Source organism: Argentina silus, assembly GCF_951799395.1.
Source record: "Argentina silus genome assembly, chromosome: 11".
NCBI classification, from domain to species: domain Eukaryota; kingdom Metazoa; phylum Chordata; class Actinopteri; order Argentiniformes; family Argentinidae; genus Argentina; species Argentina silus.
The window spans coordinates 21,642,668-21,665,542 of record NC_139665.1 but is presented as its reverse complement, the minus strand read 5'-3'; the positions used below and the strand labels follow the sequence as shown (position 1 = coordinate 21,665,542).

At 43.0% G+C, this 22,875-nt stretch overlaps 2 protein-coding genes across 3 annotated transcripts; both read left to right on the top strand.

Moving 5' to 3' along the window:
• The first annotated feature begins 34 nt into the window (after positions 1–34).
• Positions 35–8,906, top strand: mapk15 (mitogen-activated protein kinase 15). 2 transcript variants are annotated; one of them, XM_083679910.1, is made up of 15 exons: positions 35–208; positions 499–587; positions 2,207–2,305; positions 2,586–2,615; positions 3,859–3,949; positions 4,744–4,874; positions 4,970–5,133; positions 5,325–5,464; positions 5,565–5,622; positions 5,750–5,887; positions 6,114–6,219; positions 6,423–6,810; positions 7,056–7,186; positions 7,818–7,970; positions 8,112–8,906. In XM_083679910.1, the coding sequence occupies exons 2-15, from the start codon at positions 519–521 to the stop codon at positions 8,301–8,303; spliced, it is 1,890 nt and encodes a 629-aa protein (XP_083536036.1). In that variant the 5' UTR covers positions 35–208; positions 499–518; the 3' UTR covers positions 8,304–8,906. The 2 variants fall into 2 exon arrangements, with proteins under 2 accessions (XP_083536036.1, XP_083536037.1); XM_083679911.1 differs by lacking the exon at positions 35–208 and having other exon boundaries at positions 416–587.
• A 242-nt stretch (positions 8,907–9,148) lies between these two features.
• On the top strand, positions 9,149–22,292 carry grinaa (glutamate receptor, ionotropic, N-methyl D-aspartate-associated protein 1a (glutamate binding)). Its single transcript, XM_083680020.1, has 7 exons — positions 9,149–9,251; positions 14,967–15,313; positions 17,577–17,692; positions 17,924–18,124; positions 18,410–18,538; positions 18,910–19,053; positions 20,161–22,292. Exons 2-7 carry the CDS (start codon positions 15,001–15,003, stop codon positions 20,308–20,310), a joined length of 1,053 nt encoding a protein of 350 aa, XP_083536146.1. The 5' UTR covers positions 9,149–9,251; positions 14,967–15,000; the 3' UTR covers positions 20,311–22,292.
• Positions 22,293–22,875: the final 583 nt, after the last annotated feature.

Genomic DNA, 22,875 nt, shown 5'->3' with positions numbered 1-22,875 from the left:
CAGCAGCCAACACCAGTCTAGTATAACACGCAGCAAGGATTTATCAAACCTTTTTCAGTGCTTTAAAATGGGACAGCCAAATCGCTGGGATATCGTACAATGGATTTATGATGTAGAAATGTTTCCGCGACCATCGACACACTGATTGATCTCTATCGGTCGGAGTAACCAACATTTGCTCAGTTCAAGGAGTTCTAAGTTCAAGGAGGTTAGCTAGGTGTATCAAAACACAGAATTATATATATATAGATTTATATATGTATATGTTTTTATAGATGTTGATTTTAAAAATGGGATTCAAACAAAATAATATTTGTAGTATTTTAAGGGTGGGCATGTGAAGATTCCATATTTACAAGAAGTTGATACAGTGTTGCCGTTAATCACCTGTGTTGAGAACGCGTTCATGATCAAATGTTTCTTTGCAAATATTATCGACACACGGGACTGTGATTGTTATTGTGAACAGTAGATGAAAATTATTGGATTCTCTCAAAGTCTCCAGGCAAAGAATAAAAATGAACATTACTGAAGTGGAGGATCATATTTCCTTGAAATATGAAATAAAAAGAAGACTTGGGAAGGGGGTAAGTAGAGTTTTTCCATTAATTCAGCATTTCCTGGTAAAGTCCTGGACTAGCAGTAATGACAGCACACTTTGCTGTCAAGGTGGTGGAGCGTCATGCCTAAATGGTACGCTGTAATGATTTGTTTGACACTTGACACCAGACGAAATGGTACTATTCTGCAATGAAAATGGCTCGGACATCTGCCTGTAGTCTCGAGATAGGCCTAGTTATATCCTAGTAATTTGATGATTCAGATATAGGCCTACCACTCTCATTTGCACACATTGCTGCTTCTGAGTTGACTCAACTTTTAAACATAAATAGAAATTATTTTTATTCATCAGACATTCATCAGATTTACTTGGTCCCTGTGCATACCAGTGCATACACAAAGCTGTAAGCTGCAAGCTGTTTTTAGCAAGCTCAACTGGACTTTGAGGACAGAAGTGTGTGTGTGTGCCCCCCCCCCGCCCCCCCCACCCCCCCACCCCCACCCCCCAGTGAAAATGAGCAACAACAAAAAATCACTAGGAAAGTCTCACCTTGGAGTAGGGAGGCCTGGTCCAACTCCGAAAAGTGGCCAGGTGGCAAACCAGGCACTCTGTTGAGTCATCACACAATACCTTAGGGAGGGAGATGACATGGGTCCTCTTACACAGGTGTTTCACCTGTTTCAGTTAGTTACATTACATTCTCTTTTATTGCCCTCTGTGACACATGTGTGTGTGTGTGTGTGAGAAAGACAGCTTTCTATTTCACTATTGGTCTGAATTGCTTGGGTTTTACTTGAATAGTGCTTAAGTGCTGTAGTGAGTGCATATATTTCAGTATATATGGTCCTAGCAGGAATCAAACCCACAACAAAGCGTTGTTAGCACCATGCTCTACCAACTGAGCCACAGAGGACCACACCTATTATTATTATTATTATTATTATTATTATTATGCCTATTATTTAACTTTTCTTCTATTGTTTCTTTGATTTTTATGTACAGCACTTCAAGCTGCAGTCTCTGTATGAAAATGTGCTCTATAAATAAATGTATTATTTATTATTACATTTTGTCCAGGGAGCATGAAAAAAATTTGCTGCCCACGGAAATTATGTATAAAACGTTTTGGCACTACACTTAATGACATGTGCACAGTACAGAGGAGTTCCATCGTCATCATAAGGATACATGTTAATTAATCATAAGGATACATGTTATATGACAGATTTATCATAACAGTTCACTAATCTACACTCATCCAAAATTCTGTCTCTGTTTAAGACTCAGTTTGTCTTATAAATGCAAGCCTTGTTTGGTAAGCAGGAAGTCAGTAACGCCAGGTGGGGACCAGCCACAGAGGGACCAGTGTTAAGTGAACCTGATCTGTGTCTCACTCAGCTCAGCACTGCACAGCCTGTCATGGGACCCATTGTCATAACCAGTTCGCTCTAGTCCACTGACTCTCACTGCTTTGTGATGTTGGCCTTACCGCCTGCTCCACCTCTCCCTCCAGTGTTTTATTTTCCCCTCTCTACCTCTCTACCCTTTATTTGCTAATTTTCCAGACACGTTTTTCTTATGGCAGTTTGTTTTCCCTCCACCAATGATTTGATAAAAGTGTATCTCTATTCACTCTGTGTCTAGGCCTATGGTATTGTATGGAAGGCTGTGGACAGACAGACAGGAGAAGTGGTGGCTGTGAAGAAGATATTTGATGCGTTTAGGAACAGGACTGATGCCCAGGTTTGTGCTTGGTTCAATGTGCTGTCTTGCACTATACTCCAGTAGGTACAACTACAGATGTAAGGATGTTCTACAGTAAATAGTTGGACCAATGTACAAAAAGATGTGTTGATGTCCAACCTGGCTTATACCTGACCAGTATGCACAAATGATAGCCAGGGACTCTGTGACAACTTGCCTATTTTTTTCCAATGAAAGAGAGGAGTTGTTTGTTTGAATACACCGTCAATGAAGATTACATTTGCCCTTCCTAACTGTGCGCAATGCCTTGTTTCCACAGCGGACATTTAGAGAAATTATGTTTCTTCAGGTAAGGATGATAAGAATGTGTTTGTGAGGATGAAAATGCTTGAGTGGTCTGGGTCTCTGGTTTGGCATTGCATTCTGGGAATGGGATAGGCCTACTGTGTTCACAGTGTAGCCCAGAGGTTATATACAGCTCTACCTCGACGACCTCTACTACCGTCTTTCCTTAAGTTGGGGCTCAGAAAAAGAATGAATTAACTCTCATGGTCATTACTTGTATGCAATTGAATGGATTTCCTCGGGTGAACACATTTAAAGATAACCTTCAGGTTGTTTGAATGTAGTGCACCGTGGTCTCAGCTCCATAGCAATAGTGTTATGCCCTTTTTGCCGAGGACATTGAAAGGAGGTGAATGTTTGCATACCGTAATGTAAACAGTAGATGGCGGCTCCTGTTCTCTCAGAGATGGTGGTGCTGTTTGGGCCCTGCTGAATGTTAAACTGGCTCATGTATTGAAAGCAGGAGCGCAGCCTGTCCCACTGCAATGGTCATGGACATATTTGTGCCGTTCAGGATTGTGTACTAAATGCATGATTTAGCAATTCTTGGTCAGTGTACTCGTGGTCTGAATTTTTTATTCAGACAGAGCTCAGTTTTTCTTTAACTGCACAGAAGCCGCAGTCCAGTTCACTTAAGCCCTTTAGCCCTTAATACACAGTCAGAGCACTGATTGCCAGGTATTCTGTTTTTGGTGCTTAGCTTATAATTGAGAGGATTTCTTGGTGCCAAGTGTACCTATTAAAATACACGGAACTGGTGACATAGGGACAAGCAAATAATGTGGTCAGCATTTTCTCTCTCTCTCTCTCTCTCTCTCTCTCTCTCTCTCTCTCTCTCCCTCTCTCTCTCTCTCTTTCTCTCTCTCTGTGTCTCTCTCTACACCTTCCCCTTTAGCCAGGGTATCAGGGCGGTCCCTCTAATCAGCTGTTTCCATCTCCCACACAAACACTGGCACCCTATCCAGAGATTTACACAACAAAGCATCCAAACATAACCCCACACAGACAACCACTGACTGTTATGGAACTATTGCTAAGAAGATTCTCTTCATTGTATTCATAACATGGATATCATTCAATTAATATGTTTTAAGAAGTTTGTGTGTGAGACCCCCTTGCCTGTGTGTCTGTGTGTGTGTGTGTGTGTGTGTGTGTGTGTGTGTGTGTGTGTGTGTGTGTGTGTGTGTGTGTGTCTCTCTCTCTGTTCTTCCACCAGTAATCTCTCCTGTATGTATTTGTCCCTGCAGGAGTTTGGAGATCATGCCAACATTGTTAAACTGCTGAATGTCATCAGAGCTCAAAATGACAAAGATATCTACCTGGTCTTTGAATATATGGGTGAGACCTCTTTACTATGTGGATTTTGTTTTGACATCCATACAGCTGACATACAATATCCTGTTGGCTTTTCTTGTAGACATTGAAAATACACAAGACATTGTGATGTGAGAGGTGATAGTAGCACCCTGCACCATATAGCATGCCATAACACACACATGCCTCATGTTTAGCATAATCAGTTGTGTAGCTCAAATTTGCTGTTCATTCATCTCTAGGATACTCTTGATCTTGGGTTCAACTACACAGAATTAGCACACTGCACACTACACTTTTTGCACACAGTCACTTTCATGGCATGATATTATTGGCCACCAACCCCTTGGGTAATTGAATGGAGCCATTATGAAATAACAACACAAAAAGAAATGTGGACCGCGAGTGGCAAGGTTATTCAGCAGCTGGCACCAGAGTGGAGGGCTCCTCTTGGCTGCCTGCAATGCCTGCTGAGTCCACAGATTGGACTCTCTGCAGTCTAATCTCTGACTGTAGGCCAGCATCATTGCACACGGTGCCCCAGGCACGTCCTCGCAGTCACACGTGCCAATGCCTCCTTTGTCCTCCTCCCTGGCTAATTTTGGGGGCACTGCAGGAGTGGGTGAATTGAAACATTATGTGGTTTGTTGTTCGACTGTGGTCAACTGAACAGCTCTCAACCAATCTTGTGTTTCTAGTTCATTGTTGGTTTATGGGATAGTCTTTTTCATGTGTCATGATCTTGAATGGTTTTCGATCGAGATGATTCAGCCCAGTCATTTGTCTGATTAGTTGTGTTTTTGTGATGGTAATCACAGACACTGACCTGCATGCTGTCATAAAGAAAGGGAACCTACTGAAGGACATCCATAAGCGCTACGTCATGTATCAGCTCCTTAAGGCCACCAAATACCTGCACTCAGGCAACGTCATCCACAGAGATCAGAAGGTACAGCTTATTTTTGGAACTGTCAATGGACAACATTTAAGGGAGATGAGTATGACATGAATTTTCATGGAGCATTGTTTTTCCCGGTCCTGCAGCCCTCCAATATTTTGCTGGACACAGACTGCTTTGTCAAGCTGTGTGACTTTGGCTTGGCGAGATCGCTCTACCAGATCCAAGAGGATGCTGGGAACCCAGCTCTGACAGAATATGTGGCGACGAGGTGGTACCGAGCTCCTGAGATCCTGCTGGGCTCTGCAAGGTACCCTGGTTAAACACCTGGAAATCTGGCCTACCTTTCTCATTTAACTAAACTAAATCTTGAGTCCTGAATACATTTCTGACGCAACTGTTGTCATGTAAGCACATGTTCCTGTCTTGATGTGAAAGCACTGAAGTAGCCATGCATATTGGATGTGAATGCCTGTAAAACTGCTTTGATCTCTTCTGCAGGTACACTAAGGGTGTGGACATGTGGAGCATAGGTTGCATTCTGGGAGAGATGTTACTAGGGAAGCCTCTTTTCCCAGGAACCTCCACCATTAACCAGATTGAGAAAATCATGAGTGCCATACCACACCCCAGCCCAGAGGGTTAGTACAAACCCTGCCCAGTTAACACTAAAGATGTCATTTTTATGGAGGGATAAAGCTATCATGGCATGTGCTAACTGAGGATGTGCTTTTGTTTTAGACATACTCTCCATTAAATCAGAGTATGGTGCCTCTGTGATTCAGAGAATGTTACTGAGGTAAGTCATTCTTATGTCGATTGTTTGGTATGTTTTAGCAGTGATGTCTGTCAGACTGCCTTAGCTTAGTGTTTCACTGTGATTCTCTCACTTTGAACTCCCCCCCCCTCTCCTTCTGCTTGTTCAGGCCCCAGGTGCCATTAGAGGACCTGCTGCAACCGGCTGTGCCTCCTGATGCCCTGGATCTGGTGTGTCGCCTGCTGGTCTTTAACCCAGACAAGAGACTGACCGCAGAGCAGGCCCTCCAGCACCCCTATGTGTCCAGGTATAAAGGGAGCTGTTGTTAAGTGAATTAATTGTTCTGAAGTTCACCAGGGAAGAGTACATGTATTCTATCATATTCTGTTCTGTTCTGTTCTGTTCTGATGACAAACCGTTGTCATCCTTTAATGCTACCAATAGTCTGATTTAAAGTGTATGTCTTTCTTTGTGTTATCTGTCAATGTTGTAGCCAGTCATGGTCTTTGTGTTCTCTGTTCATGCCATTGGAGATTCCATAACCCAGTTAAGGAGCCAGGTCTGGATTATGATGTGATTCTGCCTGTGGATGATGATGTACAACTGTCTGTGGTTCAGTACCGCAACAAACTGTATGAGGTGAGGGGAGTTAGCATGTTTATTTATGTTGTGTTATGCATGTACTGTATGGTTTGCTAAGTGGGGACTATTGTTGGCAATAATTAGGTAAGAGTGTTACAGAGTCTGATAGAGTGTTAAACTAATTATGTATTCAATGGCATTATGGCAGTATCGAAGAGTCTTTTTCACCAATTTCTTTTCTCTTTCCCACTGTGAAAAAGATGATTCTGGAGAAGAGGACCAGCAGGAGGATGCCACGACAGCTCCAGCTGAAGCAGAAAGAAGGGACCGGCTCTGGGGCTGGGGCTGGGGCTGGGGCTGGGGCTGGGGCTGGGGCTGGTTCTGTGTGTGACAATGGGGACAATGGCAGGGAAAAGTCCAACGGAAAGGATAAAGGAGGGCAGGACCCTGCAGCGAATGGTCATGGTGGAGGGGACCGTGCGGGGGAATCACCTCATGATAAGAATGACCAACAGAAAGCTTGCATAGTTATCACCAAACACACCCCAGCACCCATGCCCACCACCCAGCCTGTTCTGGAAAAGACGAGCCCTGCAGCCAGCCCCATCATGGGGAAGACCACCTATAACCCCATCACACACGTTCCCAGTGAGTCTCTTTATACACATATGCCAACCTGTGCACATTCCACTAAACACACACACACACACACACACACACACACACACACACACACACACACACACACACACACACACACACACACACACATGCCACCTATGCACCTATGCACACACACTCACACATCCATACCAACTCCCCCATTCACATCACCATTTACTCATACACCACTCCCATAATCTCAACATCATCTTTTTACTTTTGTCATTCAGATGGTTTTGCTAGGAGTCCAGCTGGGCCACCTCACTATTTTCGCTCTGGTACTGCCGGCAGGAAACTGGTGCGAGAGACGAGTACTGAAAATGTAACTGTATCTCCAACAGAGGGCGCTAACGGCACTGTTGTAAGTACCACAGGTCCCAGCCAGCATGTTCTATCATCATATTAGGTTACATTAGGTACACATTATTATCTTACATGGGTAACAGGACATGAAGGGTGGATCCATACATGCGACACAGAGCAATTCAACAGCACGATAGTACAATCCAGAACAATATATAATACAATGCATTATATAAAACAGCCTACAGGCCTACAGTGAAGATCATTCCTATAGCAACTACTGGTCATAAATAAATGAATAAATATGGTATTTAAGTGAATGAGACAGATCATCCATTATACAGTTTCATTGCTGTGGTAGCAAACACTTTCTTGTAACTTGTGATCTTGCATTAAAGAAGTCTACCCCTTGTCAGGCTGCGACTACTTCAACAGAACCGTCAACCTGTTAACCTGCAGCCTATCAACTACTACCAACACCCTACCTCTCACTTCTTCAGTATACTGATTGAATAATGCTTGAGTGTTAGCTGCAAAATATGAATGAAAATAGTTAATATGATGATTTTTTTCTCTTAATCTTACCAGTTGTTCCCTTGTTTACCATCCCCCTCTCTCTCTTTCATTCCCTCCCTTCCCCTCTCTCTACCGTCTCTCTTCTTGCTTGCTCCCTCTTCCCTCTTTATCAGTCTATGGAGCAAATTCTGCAGCGTGGTCGCTCAGCTCCGGTTTCCCGTACCCGTTCTTGCTCCCTGACCCTCTCACACCCACAGAACAACCTGTTGGTCCGAAGGGACGAGCCCCCTGTGTCCTCAGGGATGTGTGTCACGTCTGCGCGCCTGGTGAGTGTGGCATGCCACTGTAGGCCTTGTAAACGCCCCCCAATAATGTGCATTTTATCACCCTGTTTCTAAGTTTTCACAGCATTTCCACCCTCATAACATTGAGAGTTCACCCTCTAACTGTCTGTTTTGGTAACATAGAACCACCGCTCCCAGTCTCAGACACGTGAGGCACGGCCCCCACCCAGGTTCAGCAAGAAGGTCTACCAGAGCAACTCCAATGTTGCGGCTGCCGGGGACCCCCGGGCTAAACTAGGCAGTTACTCTCAGGCCTACGGCACCATCAACAAGACAGAGCTAGACAACCTGCTCCGGAGTCGCCAACACCAGTAACCACAGCATGGTGGAGCTCTAGTGGGGATTGGATGCATACAAAGGGCCACATGGGAGAGGAAGAAACTTGAGAGGAAAATTGGCCTGTCTGAGGGACAAGTATAATGAGCTCAGCAGTACAGGATAGATTCAAGTAACCATGGAGATATGGAAATCTATGGATGGAGTGACTGTGGCTATGATCGAATGTTTATTGCATCACTGTGACTTCCTGTCACCTTAAAGCAATTCCCTTCATGAAATAATGACCTGGTACGATTTGGAACCAATAATTAATCCTTATGTCATTACAACAAATATTTAAATGGATTTACATTGAAATACATACCCGAGGGTACACGGTACCAGTGTATATAATGATTTAACATGCCAGTAGATGTTTTATATAAAACAGTGAGATACAACTTTTTTCTGAATGTAATGTGTACAAATTAGTATTTTAGCAAGCAAATTCAAGACAGACAAAATAGCGCTTTCAATGCAGAATGTTTTAAGAAGAAAGCTGAAACAAATGTTTAAATATAAAAATATTTAAATGCAACCTGGATGAGTGACAATGGATGGATGGAATATGATAAATAACTCGAGGTTTGATAATAAAAAGATGACACACAACCATTGCGACTTATTTTTGTATTAAACTTCAGTGGCCTGGACGGTGAACTAAATTTGTAGACGGCTCTCATGGTTCTTGAATCTGTTGAGCTTGAATAATGATATTGAGACACCCGGTTTTGACAGGGGACATGATTTTTGTGGAACGTTTTGGTGATTCCCTCTCAGCACATGACACCATCGTGAGCTGACGTCAGTCACTGAGACGACTGTACTGGGCTTTACACCGCCGAGGAGATATTCCAAAGCGAAACCGCAAGCGAAAACAGTTACGGGAATTTTCATTAAATAAGCGTCTAGACTAATTCTGTACGTAAGGTACAATCTAGAAAGGTAAGTACGGGTGTTTTTCACTTGGAAATTGTTAGCTAGCTACATCGATTTCGAATGTAAGCTGAATGATGTACACTGTACAGTTACATTGTTGACTCTGACATCGTTTTATCGGCAGCTAGCTCGCATAATGTCGTTGGCTTTATTCTGTCACAATCTGTCCGTCATGTTCAGCCATAACGTTAGCTTGTCATATTATATAACAAATGTAGGACAGTGTCTCACGGGTTTGACACAGTTGGCGATGAATTCTGACATTTCTCTCAACAGACCCGGGGAGGATCTACGCTCCTGAAGGCTAGCTAGCTAACGCGCTTGCTACACAGCTTAGCTAAGATAGCCAGATAACGCAGGATAGCATGGTGTGACCAAGCTCGTCCAATATTATGACTCTGCAGCTAAATTATGTATGGGATATTGGTTGACAAGCTACATCTTTATTTTTCAGTTTACCCATTTCCTTGACATTTGGATACATGTTTCTGATTATACTACACGTCAGTGGTCGCGTTGCTTGCTTTATAGCCACTGAACGATCTCGTTTGACCACAGACTGACTTGCAACCATTGTTTGCAACCCGCAATGCACGTTATTTCATCACGTCATTTTGGATGTTCAGTCTTATATGGATGAACTGTGATATTATAATCATGATTTATTTGTATTGTTTTACTGATCAGCATACTGCGATTGATAACACCTGCTTAGAGATGTTTCCTGTCACACCGCCGTCGGGGAGTAAGCGACGCTTTAAAAAAAGAAACAAGCGTCTCATCTGATAAATTTATCAGGCGGCTGTGGCTAGGTTTATCCGAGTGATGTGAGAGTCTAGGCCTTGTTGCTGGTTGTATGAAAGCACCGCGCATTTTGATAGATCTGTCAACGAATGCATCGTAGCAATTGCTGTTATCGTACATGAGAGAGGGGAAATGTTGCGAGATGATGATCACAGCGAATGTCCATTGGCTGCTTTCACTTTATTTAGCTATTATACAAATCTTCTGTTCCCCTACGTTTCAGCCAACAGCACCGGGCATGCTGCAGAGAGATGTTTTAATTATCTTGCGAAGACAGTTATGTCTATCAACATTTAAACTTAAACATAGTAAGTAATCTTCTGTGTTAGAGCAGCCTGGACAGAACAGAGATAACATTACACAAGTCTGTCATTGTCTCTGTTCTGTTCTGTCTATATACAGTCTATGCAGAATTGTGAACCAATCATCAACTTTATAGTCCTTTCCTTTTGATCCACTTGAATTTTACTCAACATTTAGAAAAAACATTTAGGCAACAATCTACTCCCAATGAATAGTTTATTTTACGGCCTGCTCCTGTTTTACAGTTCAGGCTGGATGGTTTACCCTTATGGCTTAGCTGTTGACCAGTGGAATATTCCTGGAACATAGGAGTAAAAAAAACACATGTCCATCTGATACACGGCCCCTCTGTCCTCCTGGTGTTGCCCCTGTGTTCTGGACATGCATGATGTTGTCTGATGCAAGTTGGTTTGCGCTAGCCTACCTTCTCCTCTACGTCCTGGCTGGCCTGTTGAAAGTCCTTTTCTGGGGGGGGATTTTTTATAGCCTTATCTGCCTTATCTTTGTCGCCCCCGCTATCTGTAAACACTCAGGAGGAGAAAGATGAGTTCATTGCTAATAGCCGCTCTTGGATATTTCTGGCGTTGTGACACCGTGGCTCTGTGTGATGGACATGAACCAAGCCCAGGGATTACTGAATCTCTGTAACAGGCATGGAAATATCTGTTAAGCCCGCTTCAGGTTTATATTAGTCCATCACTTTTACAATCAGAGAAAGCCAATGAATGGAGACAGGAGAGGCCTCATTCCAGTATTGTCCCTGGGTCTGCATTGTCTAGCCATTCCTAAGCACTGCACATGTCTGAGACCAAGAGGTTAGGGGTCTTCAGGTTTACATGGCTTGAATTGCTGCACTGCAGCTGCTGCACTGCATGTCTTCATGACAACATCCTGTTTGACTCTGCTGCATTGGCAGACAGTGAGGACTGACCATGAACTGAGCTCAGCTCATTGGCCACAGCCTGCCTTCTATAATGTTGAATTTCCAGGTGTTAATAATAAGTGGCATAGTTTTATGACTTGGCTGAGGGTTTTTCCCCTTTCCTACGGTGAAATGAAAATAGTAGTCTAGCTCACAATGCATTCTCAATCATATAAGACCTAGTCCGTAGGCCTAGAATATTTTCATGTGCATCTCATATTCTAGAAACAAACAACCACATGAGACGTGGGGATTCACATCCTGATCATGAACTGTTGAATTCACCATGACTTCCTTCCATTTACGCTTTTGTGCATCAAAGATAACACCCGACCTATTTGTGGTCCTCTGTCTCCTAGCAGTCGAGGGACATTGCTGACTTTCATAACTAAGCCCCAGTGCTTTGTGCTGCTGTGTCGTGTTGTTTCTATGTTGTCCTATGTTGCTCAGTCATGCACACAGCTTGTTATACATGCATTAGCCCAGTTATTGTGCTAATTGTATGTAGACAAGCTACAACAGAGAGACAGTGAGTTCCTCCCCCTAATTCCTGTGGTGAACTATACCAGCAGGAGCCAGAGATAGTGGCACTGTCTTTATCCGTGGACCGGCTCTCCTAAGAGGATTTGAGCTATCCTTTGAACCCTTATGGAACTGAACAAACAGTGCCACAAGCATTGTTCTCCTTCCTCACTCTAATTGCCGTTGTTGTTGTTGTTGTTATTGTTGTTGTTGATGATGAGGAGGAGGGGGGAAGAGATTAACGTTATTGCAATGTTGAATTGGGGAATTGCAATGGTGTGTGGCGGAACATTAGTAAGGAGAATGGATATTATTGCGATTCTGATTCTGTTGAAATTAAATGCTTTTGTGCATCCAAGATGTAGGCCTAGGTTGCACTTTGATTGTAAACATTTGCATTGGCTTGTCAAGTGTGTCTTTAAACAACTAAGTTTAGCAATCAAGCAGCAGTCTTATTTTGAATTGTTCCATTTAGGCTACTCCAGCCTGCAATGGCCTTCACCCAGGTTTTATATCAGAAAACTGTAATGGAAAGAAAATTGTTTGTTGTGACAATAAAAAAATAAAAAACCTTTTGTGCTGGCCCTTGTGATGACTGTGTCCATATATAGGCCTGTTTAACTGCTTGGTGTGTTAAAGCCTCAAATTGAACTAAGATTACATTTTAAAGCATTCACTTGACTTGCAACATATAGGCCCAGTCTTGAGATTCACTGCAAAAAGAGCCTGCTTCTTTTCCATGTTTGTCTGTAAAGATGTTTGAGGAAATGTACATAACTCCTCAATATATATATATATTTATGTTGATGATAATGGCACATGTATTATATTTAGTGTAGGCCTAGGCCTACATCATTGCAGATTCTCTTGAAAGACGTGGAAATGTTGAAAACACTTTGCATGGTAAAATATTTAACAGAAACTGAAGTGATGCTGAGTTCATCACATGGTATGGTTGTGTCACATGATGATTAGTCATGGGAGTTATTTGATCAGGCTCGGTTCTCTGCTGTTCTGCTTGATACGTGAAACAGAGTCTCCTCTACTATCAGCTGTCACTGTAGATAAGTGTTAATTGTGGCCCTGCACTAGCAGATAGGCCAGTGGTGTGTTAAGTAATCTCACATTCCCATCCATCAAAAAAAATACATTGAAATAGGCAGATAGAAATTAACTTTGACCCATGACTGAAGCTTATTCTTATGTCAGGTGGTTTGGCCTATCATATCACAGAGGTTAGGGTGTCTCTTATCTAAACACCATGCTTCTCCCTGCTGGACTAGTTAATAGAGCTGGGTTGTGGGTGTATGTGTTATGTGTGCTGAGGGGGAGGGAGTGTCTGTCTGAGTGTGTAATTTATGAAAGAGTGATGGGGGGGGAGAGGTGTGGATGGAATGCTTGGTCTGTCAGCAAAACTACTATTCAGCTGTTCTGAACTGGTCCGCAGTCATTCATTTGTCTACAGCCAGAGTTCACCCATGATGTTCTATTGATGTTTTCACAGGTGACGAACTATGGGCCAGTCCTAGAGGAATTGTACTGGTATAGGTTAGCGCTCTTGTCTCTAAGTCTTGTCACAAAAGCAAAGTTAGATTTTCAGATAGAGGTTTGCGATCCATTGTGGTCTCAATGGAGATGGTGTAAGGCAGAACGCTAAGCGTAACCAGCCAGGTCTCCTGTCATGACTGATGGACACAGACAGGAGCAGGGCACAGGATTTGGCAACCAGATGAAATGGGACAGTGTTACATAACTGTTTACAGTTATTCAAGGCCTGGGGGTGACAGAGGGAGGGATAGAGAGGAAGACGACGCCTGATGTTGTAGTGATCTGATATGCCACTCCGCTGCTTTCACTTGCTCATCCGATTGCATGTGTGATAGAGGCAGGATTAGAGCTGTGTGTGTGCGTGTGCGTGCGCACGTTGAGGGGGACCAGCCAGCCAAGTAGTAGAAGTCAGCAGTTTTGCTACCCTCCTTAGCAGAAGCATTCCTCTATGTAGCCTGAACACTCAACACATTTGAAATGGATCCTCTCCAAATCACACTGAAGGGCTAAATTGGACTTAGTTTTATGGTTCCCTAACCCTTAAACGCATGGCTCTGACCTGCATGTAGCCTAAATGTGAAGTTCCTTGGAGCATATCAAATTGGGTGTCAAATAAAAAGGAAAGGGAAAGAAGTCAGAAATAAAATGTTGGACCATTTTCCTTCATAAAAATTAGGGATAAACAAAGGCTTTGACTTCTGGTCAAACATTTGGAAAAAAGTCAAAGAAAACAACTACTATAAAAAGTATTTGAAGTATATCAATGTTCAAGTATAGACCCCAGTCAACTAATATCAACACTTATACAGTATTTAGTTTTGAGAAATGGTTGTGTAAGTGTGTAAGTCTCTTGCCAAAACAAAGCAGATGAATAATGCATTTAGTTACCAAGGCACAACCTGCATTGTGTCCATGGCAACAGTAACTTGGTGCAAGAATGCTTTTTGGAGAAACACGGTTTCCAGGAAAGTCTTTGGACGTGTGGATGATGTCTCTCTCTCCTCATTAGGTAGGCATTACGCGCTCCTGCACAGAGAGATCATGTTTCTTCTTTGTCATCAAATGATAGAGATCCTCTTGTTTCAGTCATATTGTCCAGAGCTTAGTTCAATGTTCCAGATCACCCATCCATTCTAGAACAGAATTTTTTTTCTGTCGGTGACTCCTCCGTCTCCTTAGAGGAGAGTGGTGTAAGTTTCTTAGCCGTGTTTATGGAGGATACCTGACGCCCAGGGACAACTCTGACTGGACTCGGGAAGACGGTATTGGCCTCCTGCCTCCAAACCTTTTCTCTAGTTGTCACCTTTCTAATCAGCCACACATTGTTTGAGTATTTGCCGTGGTGCCGGTGGTCAAGAAGACCGCAACATCCTGTTGTCCCTTTTTCAGAGGAAAGTGAGCAAAACAGAGATTAAATTGGTTCTGTGTTCTGATGTTGATCTAAGATGTGGATATTTTCTGTTGACTTTTAGTGATGAGAATCTTCGAGGTTCGGGAACTTGTGGTCCAGCATGCTATCTCTGATGCCATGGTCCCCACCAGGCAGTGGAATGTGCATGTGATGACATACACGTGTAACTCATAAGTTTTGTTGTCTCTCTCTCTCTCTCTCCCTCCCACAGCGCGTTCTCAGGATCGCAGTGACACAGCCAGACCATGTCTCAGGACAAGTGCAGCTACCCTATCATGGGGGAGAACAACCCCCTCCACACCAGTGTCTACGGACCCCCCCAAACCGGGTTTGGGATGCCGCCGGCCCCGCCCAACTACCCCCCCAACTACACCCAGGCCCCAGAGGCACCCCCAGCAGCTTATGGGCAGCCTGCGTTCCAGCAGGGAGGCCCTGGGTTTGGACAGGGGGCCTACCCACAGATGCCCTACCCTCAGACGCCTTACCCCCAGGGCCCATACCCTCAGGGACCCTACCAGCAGGGACAACCTCAGCCAGGGTTTGCTGTGGACCCCAACGGTGAGCAACAGGGTTGATTGTTGAGGTCCTCCTGAGAAAGTTCACTGGTTGAAATCGAGAGGGCTCACTTCCAAACCCTGGACTGACTCTGAGTGAAGATGAAAATTACAACAACAGAATAAACATGAATTGGTTACAAATTAAATCAAAGAAAAGGGGAAGAATCAATTTCCTGATTATGTCCTGGAAAAACTGTGGCTCTAAGTTAAAAAATCCAAAAGGTCTCTCATTACAGCAGATGTTTGAGTCTATCGCCTCCTTGATACAGTTTGAGGTGTTCATAATTAATAGCTAATGTCCATATATATTTTTTTTTATATAGATTATTTCACAAAAAGAGCCAGATTCGATGAAGCAAGGTGAAGAGTAGCCTTTAAAGCACACACAGCCACAGATAATAATCATTTAGCAGTTGCGGGGGTAATGCATATATTTTTGTAATTTAGAGGAATCTGCCGCACGCCCGATTTAAGCTAGTGTTAGTTCAGTCAGGGCACTCAGTCCACGTCACAGCTGTCCCTCAGCTGACGGAACAGCTGGTTCACACTGACGTACAAACACAGTCACATGTTCATGGGACAGAGGCTTAAAAACAGCCAAGTTAACGATCCTCCATAGCATCCAACAGTTACATGGTTGTGCTGACGATGAGAGGTACTGACTGAGCGCTAGTTTTGTGTGGTTACCCCGCGCCCCCCCCCCCACCACCACCACCCCCAGCCTCCACCCGACAGGTCGCTCTCTATGTGTCCTACCTACAGGGGGGGTCTGTTAAGTTATGCCTGCCATATTTTATACCTGCAAGTTGTGGTTGTTTAATTCCAGGCAGGGAGCTCTAAAGAGTGGAGCCATCCAAATACGCCAGGCATGCGTTACCATTTTTCATGCAGTGAATGGTTAAACTGGCGTGAGTGTCCTGACTACTCACTGTAGCTGAGGTGCAGGAAAGGGAGAGTAACAATTGAAGGAAGTCTCTGCACACTCGGGTTCAATGCAAAATTGTGATTTATGGGGGTCTTTCCGTCGCAAGACCTTCCTTGGAGCATACCGCTGTCATTTTGTAATGAAGATATGTTAAATGCAATTTAAGTGATTTAGAATGCGGCACTATTAATTCACTGCAGTCAGCAGCAAATTAGGGCTAAGCAGTAGGAAAACACACACAGGCTCTGGAGGGACAGAGCCAGAGAGAGGTAGCGTAGACAGCCGCAGGCAGCAGAGGATCACCAGTCTGAGGCAGAATCTGAGCCAAATGAGGGATGGGTGAGCTTGACGGTTGGAATATTAAGGGATTTATTGACATCCTGATTGATCAACATAGATAATAACATTTAAAATCTTAGCATAGGCCAGCCAACTGCTTTTTAACTTATTTTTTTATACAGTAAGGCTGGGATAGGTTATATTTCCGGTTATTAGTAATTCTAAGATGTTAAACCAGCTTCCGGAAGACCACCTTATCAGACAGTAGTATTTTGAGTGTATACCAGACAACTTCAGGTTAATGAAATTGACCTTGATTCATGATGTCCAGCATTAATTTCAAGCCACCAGAATTGACCATTTAACAGCTGTCTCCTAAAAAAAAAATCTTCTTAGGGGTGCATTCCCCTTAACCCCCGTACTGTAGCTGTCGCAACTCCGCCCCTCTACCCACGCAATGAGGGGTTGCTGCATTGTTGTAGAACACTGTTTTAAGATCTTGTTTTACCTCTCTCTCTTACACTTGGGACAAAGGCACATTTCGGCCCATAGATCTGTCCATATGAGCCTATTTCTCCTACCGTGGGATGTGCTGTTTTTTTTTTTCATTAGGGAGCTGTACTACCTTCATAATCACCAGTGCCATTGTTTTAGAGTGTGCTCAGATACGTTATAATACTGTTACACAACTCCCCTTATGTGCCATAACATTCTATAATTTTCCATGTGAAAGGCACGATTTGGAAATTCTTTCTATTTAGGTCGCTGTTTGGTTTTCCACTTAGAGGGACGTATAATTACCCAGAAAAACTGCTGGCTGTGTCTTTTTCACTGTCCCTCATTAACCCAATGTGCTGAAAAAATGCACCACTCGCTCTCTGAAGGCCAAACCGCCTCACTGACCGACCAATCAATAGTGATCAATTGAGCTCATCAAATGACCTATGTTAACCACATAACCACCGGGCTGACACACATTAATTCGCCAATAGTTTACACCCTTGTAGTTGTTAAACTCTTTGTTGCTGTTTTTGACTTGTCACTGTTATTTTCTATTCAGCTCCTATGGGCAGCCCTGGTTACCATGGAGACACGCCACCCTCCTACTATGATAACGAGGAGTTCACCAACTCAGGCTTCGAGGACAAGACCATCCGACAGGCCTTCATCAGGAAGGTGAGGGAGGGGGGAAGGACAGGAACTGAATGACTAAGGAAAAAATAAGTCTCTGTGGTATGAATGAGACCACTTTGTTATAGTAATGATGTAATGTGATGAACAAAAAAAAAAAAAAAGGTTGTAACAAAGCTGAGTGATGAGCCTGGGACCTTCAGGTCAGCTAAATGTGATGTAACAATTCTCTCTAACTCTCTCGGTCTGTCTGTGCTTCTCTCTGTCTTCTCTCAGGTGTTCATGGTCCTGACCGTGCAGCTGTTGGTCACCTTCTCCTTCGTCGCTGTCTTCACCTTCGTGAAAGATGCCAAGGTGTTTGTGCGCCATAACCCGTGGACGTACTACGTGTCCTACGCCATCTTCTTTGTGTCTCTGATCGCGCTCAGCTGCTGTGGAGACCTCCGCCGCAAACACCCCTGGAACCTGGTGGCATTGGTGCGACTCTTCACTGTCCCGTGCTTTTTTTAGCTGCACTGTCCAATATATAGGCTCCCATTGTTCATAACATACCAGGGTTGGGTTTGAGAATTAAACTTGCAATATGTCAGACTTATTAGAAATTAAAACAGAAAGTGTTATCAGTACTGTAGAAACAATCAACATGAAGATCGTGTTGATGGTGATCGAAGTGTTGCCTTTCTAAGTGTGAATGAAAGGATGAGAAGAGTGTGTCCTGAGAGTGACCCTTACAGTGCTGTGTCCTGCATGTGTCTCTCTCAGTCTATCCTGACCCTGAGCCTGTCCTACATGGTGGGAATGATTGCCAGCTTCTACGACACTGACACGGTCATCATGGCCGTGGGCATCACTGCTGTGGTCTGCTTCACCGTCGTGCTCTTCTCACTACAGGTCAGTACACACACACATACAGACACACACACACACACACACACACACACACACACACATTCTTGAGATCCCTAGATTTATATTTTGTTTCAAGTGATAAAGGTAATGTGCCACATATATTTAGTCTCCAATCCACATCAATCTGTTTTTCAGACACTCGACTATTTTCTTTCTCTCTGTCTCTCTCTCTCTTGCCCACAATCGCTCACTCTTTCTCTCTCTCACTCTCTTTTTTTTTCTTTCTGACTCACCATTTCTCCTTCACCCTAATGTGAAACTGTGCTGTGAACATGTGACTGTGACCCTTTAAACCTCAACTCTCCTCACGGCAAGATGACTCGACATATCCATCCTGTTTGTCTTTTATTCAGAGCAAGTATGACTTCACTTCCTGCCGGGGTGTCCTGTTCGTGTGCCTGATCGTCCTGCTACTCTTCTCCATCCTCTGCATCTTCATCCGCCACAGGATTCTGCACATCGTCTATGCCTCGCTGGGAGCCCTGCTCTTCACCTGTGTAAGTGGAGCAACCGGATGATTTTATACAAGGGAAACAAGCTGGCTCACAGTAGCCATATTCCAAGTGTCACAGTTATGCTCATATATATATATATATATGAGCATAACTGTGACACTTGGAATATATATATAAAAAAGGTTTCCACCGACATGGTCTTAGTGAGATAGTAGCACACAGGAAAGAAGGCTTCTTCAGTTGATCGGTATATCTGACTTGTCTTGTCTTTTATGACGCATGGTTGATATGCAAATGGTCAGGGAAAGTCTTTCTTTTTCAACTGTTGTGAAGCATTGTGGGAGCTGAGACTGAGTCTGGACGTCTGACCGGGCTATCAGTCAACAGCCAATCCTGGAATGCTGCTATTATTTGAGTTCTCTAGCTCAGATTGAGCCCAGTCTGCCCCCTGCACTTAGAATTGAGGCTAATTTCATCTGCAGAGTGGAAAAGTGAGAACGAAACAAGAGTAAAAAAACATAGATTTTGGGAACCTCATGGGAAATGTGACCCTGGTGATGTGATTAGTGAAATGGAAACAGTGTTGTGCCCAAAGCTTTCATTTACCTTGAACTAAATGCCTTAAAAAGACACAGAGGGAGCAGGAGAGGAGTGTTAGTTGCAGTTGGATAGGGGAATGGGGAATGACATCTGGAGAAGAGGCCTGGAAAACCAGGCCTGGTGTCCTGAAATTATCCCTGGAGGAGAGAGTGGAAATGGTGACATAAGACATGAGAGAGGGATGGAGAGGGAGAAGGAGATGGACAGATGAGAGGAGGGAGATGTGGAGTGAGGGATTAATTCCAGTGGTAGTGGGATGCGGTGGAGTAGTGAGGGAGGATGAGGAAGAAACAGAGACGTGAGGACATTGATACCTAACTCTTGAGTCGCTGTGATTATGTCAGCCTGATGTAGTACAGCAAAACAAACAGCATTCCAAACCTTAATCGGTTCCACCAACAACTGAATCCCAACTTTCCATACAACTCATTTTCTCCCCCATACCCCATAGATGTGTGCAATGGTCAGAGTTATGATGATGCCACATACGGTATTATATGACTGAGTATGCTTCAAGATCTGACTGACTCCATGTTTGTCTGCTTGCAGTTCTTGGCTGTGGACACCCAGCTCCTCCTCGGCAACAAGAAGCTGTCTCTGAGTCCAGAGGAGTACATCTTTGCCGCGCTCAACCTCTATACCGACATCATCAACATCTTCCTCTATATCCTGGCGATCGTAGGCCGCTCCCGCGAGTGAGGGCCCCCTCTAGCGGAAATGGGTGGAGGTCAAAAAACCTCATCAGTGTGGAATTTTGCTCTTTCCCCCTCTGTCTTTTTCTATCATTTCTCCACTTTGAGGTTCCCTATCTCACCCTTAAGTCACATTCCCCTCTCCCCTTCAGCAAACAAATTGGGTGGCAGAAGACTGTTCTGCCATCTGCAACAGCAGGTCTGTCGTAGAATGCAGCCAAGAAGGAATTTTGTTTACTTGTTTATTTAAAATCCATCAAAATGTGTTTATCACAATGACAGAAGTTACTCCGATTTTTACAGTCCTTGTGTTGACCGCTCTGCTTGCTCTATCCCCTTGAAAATCTGCCTCTTCTTCCATGGAGATGGTAGCTACAGTATTTCTCTAAATGTCCATTATATCTGAACCCAGTAGACCTCTTCTGTCTGTAAGCACTGCAGAGAGACTGAAAGCAGTGAGTGAGGGAGTTATGGTACCTGATGGTGAATGCAATGCTTTGGTGCAGGCAAGCGTTTTTAATTGAGTAAACCATTACTAAAACTAAAACAACCCCTTCCTGCCATTTCTCTCCCTCCCCCTCTTCCTCCTCTACTTGCCAATGTAAAGTAACTGCATGGCAACTTAAACACAGCTAAAAAAGACAACTTAAACACACCAGAGAGATACCTCTCCTAGCCTGCTTGTTATGTAGCTGTATATAGATCAGTGTGTTGTTGTATATGATGCTAAGTTACTGACCAGCTCTCTAGGCATGCTCAAGCGAGTGTATGGCTGTGATGCTTGATGGGAAAATACACTTCACTAGACATCACTGCATAGACAAACATTACAAATACCAAAATACTTATGAAATAAATGAAGGAAGTTTGCGTAAACTTGGATGTATGACCACAATTATACAATATTACAGATGAATATATAGTCTATATACTGTATATTCTTTGTGGATCCTTGATTGTTTATTTTTCTTTTCAAATGAAGGGGAGAGCTGGGTGATTTTAAATTATTTTGTTTATGATAACGAAGCTAATTGTGGAATGTTCTATTGGGTTCTTTTCTTTTCTTTTTTTTTTGAATCTATCTTTCTCCTTTCTTCACTAATTCCCTTATTCCTTTTGTTTTGTCTTTCTGTAGAGTTAAGTGTTGTGTTTTTTCATTATAACTAATGAAGTATTGGAATTTCTGATCATTTTTATACAGAGCTGTTAAAGATATCACTAGTTGCTTGTGACTTATGACTAACAATTAGATGGACACCGGGCTTGAAGGACTCCGTAACAAGTTATTAATGAACTATTTATTAAAGTTGCTGTAGAGTGCAGGGCTGCTTTGAAGCTGAAATTAGCAGGAAATATGCCACTCACTTTTCTGTCCTTCTGATGTGTGATGTTAAAAAGGGCCTTCTTGGCCTTATTGAGGATTTACTTTCTGTGAGGCCTGCTCAAAGATGAAGGATCAGTGTAAATACTTGAACACTCTAGTTTAAGGGGATACATAGATGGGAGCCCTAGAGAAGACAGGAACAATTCTTAACACTCCTCTACTAACAGTGATGGATTGCTAATAATATGCTGTAACCTAAAATGTGACTAAATTACCCACTACAATATGAAAGCCATATTGAAAATGACAAAGCCTTGAATCTCTGAATTTTAATTTCACTCCTGTTGCATGACCCTTCCCTATCTCTGCATGTGCTGTTATCGCACACTGCATACTGGATGTTTCTGAGAGACACATGGTGAGTATTGAGAGTATTTTATTGTGCTGCAGCCCTGTTTTGATAATTTTGATTTCACTTTTGTGTTAGTATCTAACTAAATGTGTATGTATATATACAACTCCTTAGTGGTTTGATGTGTATAGAGTAATTTTGGGCTTTGTAGTTCTGTTTGCACTGTACATTTGCATTAAATTAAAAGTGGAATTGCATTCCTCTACATTACTGTTTGCGTTCCATTAAAAGAGATACAATGAGGAAAATCATTTATTTGAGTTGTGTCTGTTAATTTTTTTCACAGTTGTTAGGCACATGCGCTGCATCAGAGATAATGATTGTAAGATTATGACAGCACAGTTGTAGTGCTTCTTCAAACAGTAGCTATTGTATAGTATAAATGGGTAAACAGACAGTGAGTATGATTTGGTATAACCAGAGCCATACAACATTTTGTTGCGTTGGAGCCTGATATTTTAATGCATTTAATTTTGATTATTTATTTTTTTTAAACTGATCTACACAGTCTACTCCACACATTCAAAGTGAAGCCATTTTTTTATAGAAGTAGTTAAATATGAATAACCAATATGTCCTGTGTGAATAAGTATATGAACCCTTAGCAATGGCAAACAAAAATTTGTACAAAGCACTGAAATAACCCTACCAAGTTACACAAGTTGGAGGGACTCCATCTGTGCACAAATACAGTGGTTTAAATTTTTTATTAATAAACATTAATCTCTGAACGTTTCCTGTGTATCATTAAAAAGTGGATAGTGCGTACTACATCAGGCCAAGTGAGCAGTCGGAGAAAAATGAAACGTTCATGTGCCGCCATGAGGCCAAAGGCG

Bases quoted from the DNA above. Each gene is read 5' to 3' on its own strand.
- mapk15 (XM_083679910.1), top strand. From the start codon at position 519: ATGAACATTACTGAAGTGGAGGATCATATTTCCTTGAAATATGAAATA. The intron at 2,306-2,585 runs GTTTGTGCTTGG...TTGTTTCCACAG, and splicing joins GGAACAGGACTGATGCCCAG to CGGACATTTAGAGAAATTAT. The intron at 5,134-5,324 runs GTACCCTGGTTA...TCTCTTCTGCAG, and splicing joins ATCCTGCTGGGCTCTGCAAG to GTACACTAAGGGTGTGGACA.
- grinaa (XM_083680020.1), top strand. From the start codon at position 15,001: ATGTCTCAGGACAAGTGCAGCTACCCTATCATGGGGGAGAACAACCCC. The intron at 18,539-18,909 runs GTCAGTACACAC...TCTTTTATTCAG, and splicing joins TCGTGCTCTTCTCACTACAG to AGCAAGTATGACTTCACTTC. The intron at 19,054-20,160 runs GTAAGTGGAGCA...GTCTGCTTGCAG, and splicing joins GAGCCCTGCTCTTCACCTGT to TTCTTGGCTGTGGACACCCA.